General features: G+C 50.5%; 1 protein-coding gene across 5 annotated transcripts in view; it reads left to right on the forward strand.

The window, feature by feature from the left end:
- The window catches only part of TXNDC11 (thioredoxin domain containing 11), a 55,222-nt gene that overhangs the window by 39,703 nt on the left and 2,936 nt on the right, over nucleotides 1-12,583 (forward strand). For all 5 annotated transcript variants that reach the window (XM_070566733.1, XM_070566732.1, XM_070566734.1 and 2 more), the window contains 4 exons: nucleotides 4,338-5,130; nucleotides 7,350-7,492; nucleotides 7,823-7,932; nucleotides 10,290-10,370. In XM_070566733.1, the coding sequence (XP_070422834.1) occupies nucleotides 4,338-5,130; nucleotides 7,350-7,492; nucleotides 7,823-7,932; nucleotides 10,290-10,370 (1,127 nt within the window). The remainder of the gene's footprint in view (nucleotides 1-4,337; nucleotides 5,131-7,349; nucleotides 7,493-7,822; nucleotides 7,933-10,289; nucleotides 10,371-12,583) is intronic.

The following is a 12,583-nucleotide window of genomic DNA, read 5'->3' on the forward strand; positions in this document are numbered from 1 at the left end:
GGGGGTTTTATCTCTTCTTTCCCTCAGGGACCCCTTCATTGGCCAAGACCACTCTCAGACAGTGTTCCCCTGGCCAGGCTCAGCAGCCCCGCCTCCCCAGCCATCCGCGCGCCTGGTGGTCTGCCTTCAGGGAACCGGGAGGCACGGCTCTTGCCCAGCCAGACCCCTCACTTTGCTGCCCTGGAGCCTCTCTGTTAAAGTTATTATCCCCGCCAGGGGCACGGAATGAAGAAGAGAGAGATGAAATCGCTTTGTTTCTTCTCTGCTGATTAGGGAGCGCTTGAAGTAATAAGACTTAATTTCTTTAGCAAATCTTCACTACACAGAGATTTTATGAACTAAGACACTCTTTCAAATTACTAGGCCTTTTCTGCCTCTGATGTTAAGAGCCTTAAAGCTCTTTGTATGCAAAGTGGGGTTTTCAACCAAGGTCTTTGCTCTGGTCGTAGATTTTTACTTTAACTTTTAAAGTTTCCTTCCTGAGAATTCTGCCTTGTGTGCTTAGGGTGCGACGGGGTCCCGGGGGCGGTGGGTTGTGACTGGAGCCCCGGTCCCCTATTCAGGGGTCATGGTCAGATGTAGGCATCTGGTGGGCGGACACTTGCTTCCCAGCCCTTCGTTCCCGGCTGAGCTCACTCCTCCGCCCGTGGCCCGGCCTTTTCTTCACAGTTTGCCTGTGGCTGCTCTCCTCGGGGCTGGCTCGTAGTGTCCCTGGGAGGTGACTGGGCCCCCTTAACCTCAGCGTGTGGTGGAGGTTGCTGAAGACGAGGCAGCGTCTCAGCACGACCGTGGACCCCTTGGCCCCACCCGCTGTCCTGTGCGCCACGTTTCCCTCTTCACCGCAGCTCGCTTTAGCAAATGTTTATTAAGCACCGTGCCAGGGAGGCGTCGGGGAGAAGGATGGAGAAGACACAGCCTTGGTCTCCTGGTCTCAGAGCCTTGTCCAATAGGGGAGCAAGAACCTGCTCATAGTCAGGGTGGAGGAAGGGCAGCCCCAGGCCAGGTCAGGAGGACCGGGAGGAGGGAGGGCTCTGTCCCGGGAAGCTGGGCTGGGCCGAGGAGAGGTTAGGAGAGGCGGCGGGAGGGGCGGGTCTTTGAGACTGACCCGCGGGGGTGTGTGCTGAGGGGGGCTCCGGGGGGGACCGCCGGAGCAGAGGCAAAGGGATGGAAGTTGCGGCGGCTCTGGGTATCAGGTGGTAGTACGGGTTGTGTGGTCCCCATAGAGGGTGGATTGGAGAAGACCCTGGAAAGACCTGTGGAGGAGAGGCCCTGGGGCTTCTTTGAAGACTTCAGGATTGATTAGAGCCCTCAAGTCTCGATGACAGTGACGGGATGTCAGCAGATGGCAATGCAACGTTACTGTTGTTAGAGTTTTTCTGGCAGCGTGTTCTAGAAAAGTGAGAAGTGGTAAGATCCAAGCTTGATGGTGGCGGTGGGGATAGGAAGTGACCAGGGAAGTCGTGACGCAGGACCAGAGACAAGGAAGTCGCCAGGGCCTCGCTTAGCAGGGTGAGTTCTAGACTCATCGGCTCCCGGACCGGGAAGGAGTTTAGGCCTTCAGCTTTATTTTTCCATTCCCACCTGGAGGCCTGACTTTGGACAGACAGTCGAGGCAGCTTCACTGCTGTGAAGAGAGAGGTCGTCACGGAGTGAGTTTGTAGAGTGGGTGCTTGCCAGCAAGGAGCTTCGGGGCAGCTGTTGTGGGGGACATGAGGGTCAGCAAGAGAGGGCCATGTAGTGGCCGCACCGCGAGCCCCAGCCAGGACCGGCAGCTGCTCTTACACACGTCCACACTCCCCCACCGGAGAGCACAGCCTGCACTGCACGCCGTGTTGGCCTGCTGACCCCGGCGTCTCTGCAGAGCTCTGAGAGGTCATGCGCCATCTCGGTGTGCGTGTCAGAGTGCTTCCCACAGCCGGCAGAGAGTCTGTGCAGCTGGTGTCAGTGTCGCCTGCACGGCTCTGAGGCCTTCGCAGTGTGTGTCTGCTCAGCAAAGGCGTGACCAGACTTACGGATTTCTCTGATTGCAGAAAATGGAAGGAAGCACTTACCTTGCAAACGCTGGAAGTTATTTGGGAAATTTTCCTTATTAGTTCACATGAAATTAAATATGACATCAAGGGAGTCACGTGTGGGATGTAGCTGGAGTTATATTTTCAAAACTGCCTGTTATGAAAAAGATACAAAAGTCAAAACCAGTTCAATTTATAGGAGAAAAATAAGAATTCCTCACTCTTCAGGAGGCTTGCTCTATACAAAATGTTTTCTTCAACTAAAAATATCCTTTGCATGGCTGCTTTGTGAGCGATAAAAAGACTGAGAGAGAGAAGGAAGAGAGACTCTTTAAGGAATTTTGCTGTCCCGAGTATACTCCTACTTGGACTTTTTGTGAAAGACTACAGTAAATGCCTTCCTCTGTGGGGTTTTCGGCGGAGTGGGTGGGAGTGGTCGTCTCCTATTGTGTCTTTGAACGTAAAGCATGCCACGATGGGGCCAGAGTGCGCTGGGCTCTTGATGGGTTATATAGGCTTGACCTGGTGGTTACCACGTGCTGTCAGAGCCTATCCCAAAAGGGCCGAGAGGTGTTTGTGTAGGGGGAAGAACAAAACGCTGCTTTGTCATCTCAAGTGACCTTTTTTAGACCCAAGAACTACTCAAACAACTTATTTTTCTGTACAAATATATGTCTTGAATTAACTCTCTCTATAAAATATCACGTTGTAAAACTTGGGGTTTTTTTGAAATTGGAAAAACACTCGTTAAATGGTTTTTACACACATACACACACGCACACTCTTTAACGAAGCAAAATCCTGAGTGACTTAACATCTTTTAAATGTGTCGAGATTTGATCCAACTTAGCACAGGATTCTATTTTAGACAGTAAGTGCCTTTGGATTATAGTGACTTGCTTGTCTTTCTCATGAAGCTGGGGTGGGTGGTGGGTGGTGGGTGGTGGAAGGTACTCGGTTTGAATATCTTGGAATGCAGCGTGAATCTAAATGGCTAATACCACTCTGAGGGTAAAGCGGTTGGTCTCACCGAGTAGTGGGAGCGTGTCTGTCACTCTGAGGTGCGTTCGTTTCCCAAGTGTTTGTTGAGCGTTTGCTGCATGCCTGGCTCTGTGCTAGGCCCAGGGACAGCGGGACAAATCAAACGTGGCCCCTGCCGAGACAGATCTATGAGCTCGTGGGGAAGAGGGCTGTCTCAGCAGACTCTGCGAGACCCCGGGAGGGGCTCTGGGCCCCTGCAGATGCAGTGCCTGGCTCTTCCTGGGGCAGGATGGGTCAGCTCTACGGAGCAGCCACCCTGGGGCCGCACCTTGGGGATGGGCTGAGGTTTGTCAGATGGAGAAGCCTTGGCCGGCCGGGCCTCTGAAGGGGTGGCCTTGTGAGAGGGCCTGTCCTGGTCTAGAAAGGGGACACCAGAAAGGCAGCCTTGGGCCAGAGTGGGTTAGGTTTTATCCTCTGGGTAATAGGGAGCCATTGAATGTCATTTGGTAGAGCAGTTTCATGCTTAGGGTGTGTTTTTAAAAAGAAGTGGTGGCAGTCTGGAGGCTCAGTAAAGGTCGGGGAGAGGAAATGGTGGTGGCCAGTGGCGGCTGAGGGCCTGAATTGAGGCAGTGACAATGGGTGTGCAAAAGAGGGGCCTGCTTCTCCATGCTGGAGTCCGAGCAGGCTGGGTTTGAGACTTGTGGCGGCGCAGAGGGGAAACTGAGGATTAACTGGTTTTCCAGTTTGGTGATGCCCTTTTCCTGGGGAGGCTGCTATAGGCGGGGAAGAGCTTATGGGGGAAGGCGAGACGGATGAGTATGGTTTGGAGCAGGTTGAGTTCATAGCCTGCTGTGAGGCCTGAGTTTATTGGAAACATGGGTGCTGTGAAATACTCTGATCCCCTCATGTGGTGTTTAGGAAGTTTTTAGACTATTAGTTAAGATGAAGAAAGGAGACATCATATGAAGGAGTCTTAAAGATGTAAAGGAAAGTGCACTCAGCTGGAGATCTGTTTCCGGTTCTCCTCCCTGGCTGTGTGTGTGGGGTGAGCTGCCTCCCCTCCCCGGCTTTCTGCTTGTCGCATGGTAGACTGAGACGTCCACCGCTAAGACCCTGCTGGCTCTCAGCTACCGGTTCACTGTTGGTAACAGAGTGACATGTCCTGAAAAGTAACCCACGCCTCTTTATTAATCGCTTTTGCTGTGATGGCCTCCTGTGGGACGCAGTGCTTCCAGCCGGGGTTCCTTCTTGTGGATCAGGCTAGGATGCTTTCCAGGCCTCAAGCTACGGGGTCTCTCCCTCAGTCATCTCCACGCCTCTCACGAGCTCCACCCTGTGTTTCAGATCACCGAAGTGGCCTTGGAGTACAACAACTGTCACAGGGACCAGGTGGTGGAGCGGCTCCTTCAGCACCTGCGGCGGGTGGATGCCCCGGTGTTCAGCTCCCTGGCACCTGAGTCCCCAGTCGGGCTGCCGGAGCCACCACTGATCGCAGCGTCCCCCTGCTGTAACACCGTGGTGCTGCCCCAGTGGCGCTCGCTCTCCAGGACCCGCAATGTCTGTGAACTGTGTGTCAACCAGACGGCTCGGGTCATCAGGCCGGGCTCCATCAGCACGCCGCGGTGCAGCTTCTTCGAGATGGCAGCCGCGCTGGATTCCTTCTACCTCAAGGAGCAGACCTTCCATCAGGTGGCGTCGGGCAGCACGGAGTGCAGCAACTTCCTCAGTTCCTACAGCCCTTTCAGGTACTACACTGCGTGTTGCAGGACCGTAAGCAGGGCCATGACGGGCCTCCTTGGGTCTGAGCGCGATGCCTCTGAGAGCCCGGCCACTGCGTTTTCTTCCCTGGAGGAGAGCTGTGAGGTGGGCCCCGCGAGCTCCGTTCCTCACATTGAGGAGAACAGGGACCTCTTTCCTGAAGCAGACGTGCGTAGCACGGACTTCACGGGCCTGAGCTGCAGGACCAACAAGACCCTGAACATCTACCTGCTGGATTCGAATTTGTTCTGGTTGTACGCAGAGAGGCTGGGCGCGCCGAGCGCCGCTCGGGTGAAGGAGTTCGCCACGATCGTCGACGTGAAAGAAGAGTCTCACTATATCTTGGATCCCAAACAGGCTCTCATGAAGCTCACCCTAGGTACTGCGGGCTCTCCCCACGCATGCTCCGCACCGCTTAACTTCTGGGTAGGCTCCTTAGCGTGGGCTGATGCAGCTCTCTAGCTCCTGTGAAATCTTTAGGCTGTGCTTGGTCGTAATTTTAAAAGAAGCTAATTTTGTCTATTAAATGGAACAGAAGCCTCCTAACTCCAAACTTTGGATAGTTAGCCGCTGGACGGTAAGACCAGTCCACCGGTCCAGATCGGCCGCTTCTGTCACGCTTCTAAGGTGGAGCGAGCTGCAGGTGGTGGGGGGACAGGCGGGGTGGTGCAGAGCTGCAGGGGTGTTCCGGGGTGATGCACGGGAGCCCCTACACAGCTTCCCTGGAGCCTGAGACGATAGAGCCTGGCCTCCCTTTTTGTTTCGCAGGTGTAAATGTCTAAGTTTCAAGGCCACCAGGCCTCATTTGCTCTGCTGTTGCATGACGCTTTGAGCAGGGATGCTGTGACCTCGACGCCTAGATCGTAAGAAACGAGTGTCAAGTGCAGTAAACAAGCGTCAGGTTGCAAACCAGCGAAAACCACTTTGGGGGTCAGACCCCATTGTGGGAACGTCCCCCAGAGCTTGCGCCTGGGGCTGGCAGCAGCGGTGAACTAACCCACACTGTCCTGTTCCCAGGCCTCGATGTGCACACAAGGAGGTGCGAATGCAAAGGCCCTGTTAATTCTGCCTCGCTGGGAACACGGGGGCAAGGCAGTGTCTGCCGCCTGGAGGCAGGAGGAATGCGGTGGGAGGGGAGCCTTTGATTGTCAGGTTTCAGAGTGTGTGAAAGCAAGAACTCAAAGCCTCTAGATAGAGTCGTCTTACGATGGCTTTAAGGCCAGGTGAAGCTTGTTTGTTACCGTGGACACATTGGAAGGGGCTTATGTAAATGGTGATTTTTTTTTTCTATGTGGAATTATATATTATAATTAAACACTCCTGAGTGTTTAAAGGAAGCTGTGACCAGTCATTTTATGAAGTGCATACTCTACTGGTGCTACCACTTGCTTCCAGTTCACATTTTCTAAAGTGACATTTTGGTGTACTGAGTTTTCTTACAATGAAACAAGCCTGTGCTTTTTAAGTTAGTGTTTAGTGGATTTTCCAGAATTCTGTTCGGTAATACTCCATCACTGAGCTGATAACATGTTCACTTTGAACGTAAGGGTCATCTGAAGGAAGCTTCTTCAGATTTCTTTCCATCTTCTGTGCCTGCTCTGGAACATCTAGCTCAGTTGTTCTTTGTCCTGTAGTTGGTGACAAAATTTGTAAGGGTCCTTGTAAAAGAAAAAAAAAGTCTACGATGTGTCCTTGATGGTTTGGAGAATCGACTCTTAAGTCGGCTGTATCGGAGGCAGTTTGAGAATTTAGGGTTCGTTCAGATTAGGAAAGAATTCTTGGTTTTATGTTTCAAAAACATAGCCAACTAAGTGTTATTCAGATGGTGATAATGAATTCTCTTTAGTATTCACATGACAGTCTTCACTTCCTCCTCCCTCAGCAGAACATTTCATTATTCATTAGGACCTCAAAATGGAGCGAGAAGAAAGAGAAAGAAGTGAAACTCAGATTAGTGCTGCTTCAGATGATGCAGAGGGATCTGAAGACAGCGGAGCTTGTGGGGAGGCTCAAACTGTCGGTTCAAGTTAGGTTTTTGGATTTATTATGAGTTTTATTTATGTGTTTTTCTGCTAAATATAATTGAGTTTATTTTTCTTAACTTCTTAAGAAAGAAACTTGAAGAACTTTAATAAAGGAAACAAAAACTGTAGCTCCTTGTCCTTGAATTAATGTGTTAAACACGTCCCACGTCACCGCAGCTTGTGCAGTTACTGCCTTTGTAGTTCTGCTTGAAGCTCTCGGAGGTTGAAATCTCTTAAAGATTGTGGCATGTTGATGATTTCTACAGTCCCAGGTGTCTCTCTGTGCACCAGTCCTCTTAGAAAACAATAGGATAGAATTCCTAGTGGGTCTCAGAGCCTCTGGCCCTGCGTCGCGTTGGTTATCTCCTTACTGTCTGCTGACTTCTGCTGCCAGAGGGAGCTAACCCTGCCACCACCCGGGGTGGCTTGGTGCCGGGCTTTGCCTGGAGGGGAAGTGTTAAAAATGTGAGCCTGTGAAGCCATCCCATTTTTTTTTAAACGTAGAGAGTAAAGTAGGCCAGCTCCTCTCCGTGTACTCAGAGAAGGGTTGATCTCATTTTCTCTTTATTTTTAGAGTCTTTTATTCAAAACTTCAGCGTTCTCCACAGCCCCTTGAAAAGGCATCTCATTGGAAGTGGCTCTGCCCAGTTCCCTTCTCAGCATTTAATCACCGAAGTGACGACTGATACGTTTTGGGAAGTAGTCCTTCAGAAGCAGGTATGGAGCCACGAGAGGGCCAAGCATCCCGCATCTGCCCCTGTTGAAACACTGTCCTAAGCTGCAGCTGGTGGGGAGTGTCTAGTTTGAAGTATAGAAGATGAACCACGCAGTCTCATTGCAGAGCGTGCGTGAATTACGTGGGGGGTTTTCTGATTGCAGAAAGTCCTTAAGAAAGCACATAATTGGAAAGATCTAAAGATTCCGTTTTTTCGCTGTAATTTGCACCTAAGCGACGTATATCCACTGCCTGCTGGGTTGTAAGCACAGCGAGGACGTGCGGAGCCCGTTGTCCCGGCTCCGGTCCCAGCCGTGTCCCCCTGCCCGCAGGACGTTCTGCTGCTTTACTATGCACAGTGGTGCGGCTTCTGTCCGGCCCTCAATCACGTCTTCATCCAGCTAGCTCGGCTCCTGCCAGCGGACACGTTCACTGTGGCGAGGTAAGGAGGCTCGCTCGGCTGCGCTTCGGGCCGCGTGCCTGTCTTCGCTCTGCCTTGCAGCTCGGCCGTGTGGTTTGCCAGGGTCTGCCCATTTCTCATTAACCTCGGATAAGACTTGGTTGAATTGTCAGCTTAAAGTGTGAGCAAAACGTCATTGAAACCGAAGTTTTCCTGATGAGTGCTGAGCGTTCCTTCCGTGGTGCTGAGTGCCTTTACCCTCATTGACTTCAGAGGGGGGAGTGCGGTCCTGTGGGGGTACTGCTGACCTGGTTGCTGGGACAGCCCGAAGTGGCCAGCATCCTGGAACACCACAGGAAGGGCGCCCCCAGAGTTGCACGGCCCCGGGCCTCGGCCCAGCAAAAGGGGGCCGGTCCCTGAGATGCTGCCAGCCGGCCCTGGGACCTGCCACAGGTCTCTCCCCCAGGCCGTGTCTCCCCCTCATTCCGAAAATGAAGAGGTAAGATTGGTTCCTATCAGCGTGTTCAATAAGACACGAAAGGACAAATACTCTAGGACTCTGCTTATGTGCAGCACCTGGGGTGTTCAGAGTCACAGAGACAGAAAGTGGATGGTGGCTGCCAGGGCCTGGGGGAGGGGAGCCGGGGTTGTTGTTCAGTGGGGACAGTTTCGGTTTTGCAAGATGAAAGAGTTCTGGAGCTGGAGGGTGGTGATGCTGCACAGCAGTGTGAAGGTGCTTATTCCCGCTGAACCGAATGCTCAGAAATGGTGAAGATGGTAAATTTTATGTTATGTATGTTTTTCCGCAATAAAAAAAAATTTGCGGGGAGAGAAAGAAACATGTGAGAGAGACTCCAGTGTGAAGAAGGGACATGAACAGGTTTTTCATGTGAGAGGAGAGAGTAAAGAAACAAGTGGAGAGATTATAATCTGATGAATGTAAAACAACAGCAAAGTGTCACTTGCACTTATTAAATTAACAGATGCTTTTAAGTGACAGAATCTTGATAAAGTAAAATTGGTACAGTCACATGTAGCTAATAGAATAAGTAAATTGGCATAACCTTTTTAGAAAGCGTTTTAGCCACATTTATAAGAAATTACAGATTTTGACCCAGTTAATTTTGCTTTGGGGAATTAAGGAAATAAGACTTCCAGAGGAGCGTGAGCTAGTGGTAGTATTATTTATGTCCAACAGTAGAGGAATGGGTAAGTAAATTATGGTTGGGCGTTTGATGAGAATTTTACCCGTTGATTACAACAATGCTTTTCATGTAATTAATTGAAAAGAGTAGAGTATGAAATATATGATTACTTTCTCAACAGTATGTAGGCCTATACCCCAGGCCTGAAAGAGAACCCCAGAAAGAAGGTCCCAGTCAGCACCGTGGAATTCTGAGTGGATGTTTACAAATGTTGTTCTTTTAATTTTTCGGTTTGGTTTTCAAAGTAAAAATCAGAGAGAAAAGCATTTGATTCTAGAATGAAGTGTCCGGCACCACTTGTTTAAAAAATGGAGCTCTCCTGTCTTAGGGAGGCTGTCACAGGCAGAGGCGGGAGTGCCGTTTCGTTAATAAAGCTGTTTAAAAACCACTATGATTTGGTTACATCATTTTTTTTTAAAGTGAATTTCATCCTTGTGGACACATACATGGCATGGATCCCCCCTTCCCCGCCATTATACTTTCTGAAAATTTCCATCAAGTTAATAATTCAAAACATTTCCATCTTTTGTATGTGCTATTGGTGAGTATCGACGTTGGTGCCACCTGACTGAGCCGCCCTTCTCAGGCTGCTCCCTCCTTCTAGCATATTCTTTTGCTCCCTCTGAGCAGCCCCTGGGGGCAGGGGAACTTGCTGCATGCCCAGCTCGGTGTCAGCTGCAGGAGAGGCCACCGCCGCATTCATCAGTAATTAAGCACAGGTTGGGTAATTTAGCACAGATGTCATCTTCTGTATTAGAAAATTAATCTGAAATCTAAGAAAATACACCCTTTCTGCCCTCCGACCAGATTTACAAAGTGTAAAATAGAGTGTAATCTTTCTTTCCCAGTTTGCTTTCGTCTTCAGAGAGGCTGGATGTGTTTTGTGCAGTGATTGCCTCTCTCTTCCCAGAGCTGATCCAAAATTGAAGGCCTTGCCGAGCCCTGTGAGGTGCGCCGGCTGCTTCTAAGGCCCCACAGAGGCCTTTCTTCTGGAAGTCCATCTTTGCTTTCAGGACGTGGCGTTCCCACTCAGACGTGGAGCGGAGACGTGCACGTGCTCGAGGCATCCGTGCTGCCTCCACTGGGCAGTGCGGCCGCAGACGTGCTCCAGGCGCTTCGGTTGCTGAGGAAGTTCCTTTGGCCTGGAGTTTCTTGTGCTAATCTTTTACTTTTTCTGTTCTTTCCCTTTGCCAGGATTGATGTATCTCAGAATGATCTGCCTTGGGAATTTATGGTTGACCGTCTTCCTACTGTCTTATTTTTTCCTTGCAAAAGGTAACGCTGAATTTTTTCAGTATTTGGGCAAATGGGAGTCTTTTGCTGAAAATTAAAGGGGTTTAAGATACTTCACAGAAGTAAAATATAAATCATTAGTTATTACCAAACCATTTTGAATAAAATGTATTGTTCACAAAATGCACCGTTATGAGAGACAAGGGTCGGAGGGCTTCGGTGTCCCCATGTCGGGTGTGGTGGTCGTTTGCAAGAAGTTTGCCTCTCCCAGAGTGTGTTTGACAGGAGCCTGAATGTGCCATCGGCGCTCATTCGCTTTCCGGGCCTTAGGGGCGTGCAGTGGATGCAAAGATGGACAGCACAGAGCCCCACAAAACAACAGCTTGTCTGCTGAGCCTCACGGGCGTCAGGCCCGCCCCAGGCTTTCGCGTGTGTCGTTTCTCCTTGAGCCCTCCCAAGGAGCACCTCGTCCCCCTTGTGCAAGGAGGAAACGGAGGTTCCTACCCCCCACACCCCCTCCCTGGGATTCAAGGAGCCTTCTCCCCACGTGTGCAGCCTTCTGGGAACGTCGGCCATGGGTTGTCACCTTGATCTCTTCCCGCGTGTCTACGCCAGACTCCAGGTTCGGTGATTACAGCACCTACCCTGAAAGGCCAGCCAGCAGGGCTGGGGCGTTAGCACTGGGCACGCAGACTTGGCAGTTAGAGACTGTGGATGCGGATGTTTTGGTAGAAAGGGAAATTAACTCTTGGCCTTTAAAGCCTGATAAACCAGATGTTCTCTCCCTTTTTACAGATGCTCTTTTGTTGTTTTGGTTTATTAATTATTTTATTGGGCCACAGTGGCTTATAGCATTATGTAAATTTCAGGTGTACCCCTTTTGTTTTTAAAAGGCTGCGTCCTTGGGGACCCAGTCATGTGGCTTTGATAGTATCTCTACAGGGAAAGGCTTTTGTAGGATTACTGTAGTGGGGTCCCTAACTCACACATGGGACGTTTACTGTTTTAATTTCCTGTGCTCTCTTTTCCCCTTTATTACAGCCACTGCCATGCTTTTTGTGTTTCTCTAGGAGAGCACTTCCTTCATATCTATTGAGTCATTTCCTTGGTTTTTCCTCTTTGTCTCAAAGAATTCCTGCTGGAATGCTTCCTGTGGTAGTAGGGTCTTGTCAAATCATGCACTAAAAACAGAGCCCGACTCACCCCGTTCTGCTGCTGACTGTGTCCTGTCGAGCCTTCTTTCTAAGAAGCGTTTGGAGTGCTGCACAGTCAAGGTCGTGGACAGTAACGCTAGCAATTTCATCTCTGTGCAACAGAGGTTGGGCATGAAGTTCAATGAAGCGTAATTTTCGAGTTCCAAACATAGTTTGGAAAAGTATCACACCCCACCCGTGCCTTCGCATGAAGAAGTTCTCAGCAGCTAGAATACGTGAATGTGTATTGGGAGACACACACAGGATTGGTGGCGGGGGGTGTGTGTTTGGGGGCCCGAGTCTGGATTGAGAGCCTTGCCTTCCCGAGCTGCCCGGTGTGGTCAGCATGGAGATGAGCTCGTTGTCCAGGCCCCGCGCTGCTGCTCACTGTGCCCCTTACCATTTTCCTTGAGTTGACAGGTCAGAAATGTCAGTACTGAGTGTGAGCGGACTGTCAAGTTCTGTTTCGGTGGAAAGCTTGGCGAACCACATTCTGGCTGCTCTGGAGCAGCCTTGTTCTTTCCTGCAGGTCAGTGGCAGTCACAAGTGAACTCGGCTCCTCGTGAGCTGGTCCACACTGAAGGTTCAGCCTGCTCAGAGGGTCAATGGGCAAGGAGATGAGCTGACAGCTGGCAGAAGAGGAAATGAAAAAGGCCGTTTGGATTACACGTGATAAGACTTTTTTCACGTGCGGGTGCTTATGTTATTTTTACTGGAAAGTACATATGTGTTTTGATAAAATACAAATTTGCGTATGCACTGGGTTACAACGTGTGCAGAAGGGAAGATGTCAGGATGTGGACGTGATAATTTTGGAGGAGTGAGGTCTACAGGTGACCCGGGGGAAGCATCTCGTATGCTTTTTACATGCTTTGCAAATTGTCCACAGCAAGCCCATCTGACTTTATAACCTTGAAAGAGAGAAACCACATGAAAGAGCTTGTCCTCTGCCACAGTGTGCGGCCTGGGCCTCCTCTTGCTCCTGGCGGGGCCGACTTCATGTGCCGGGGCATCTTAGAGCGGCTGTTCCTTCCACACTCTCTGTGTGACTTTGCTCTGGCC

This window comes from Equus przewalskii, chromosome 12 (assembly GCF_037783145.1).
Source record: "Equus przewalskii isolate Varuska chromosome 12, EquPr2, whole genome shotgun sequence".
Taxonomy (NCBI): Eukaryota; Metazoa; Chordata; class Mammalia; order Perissodactyla; family Equidae; genus Equus; species Equus przewalskii.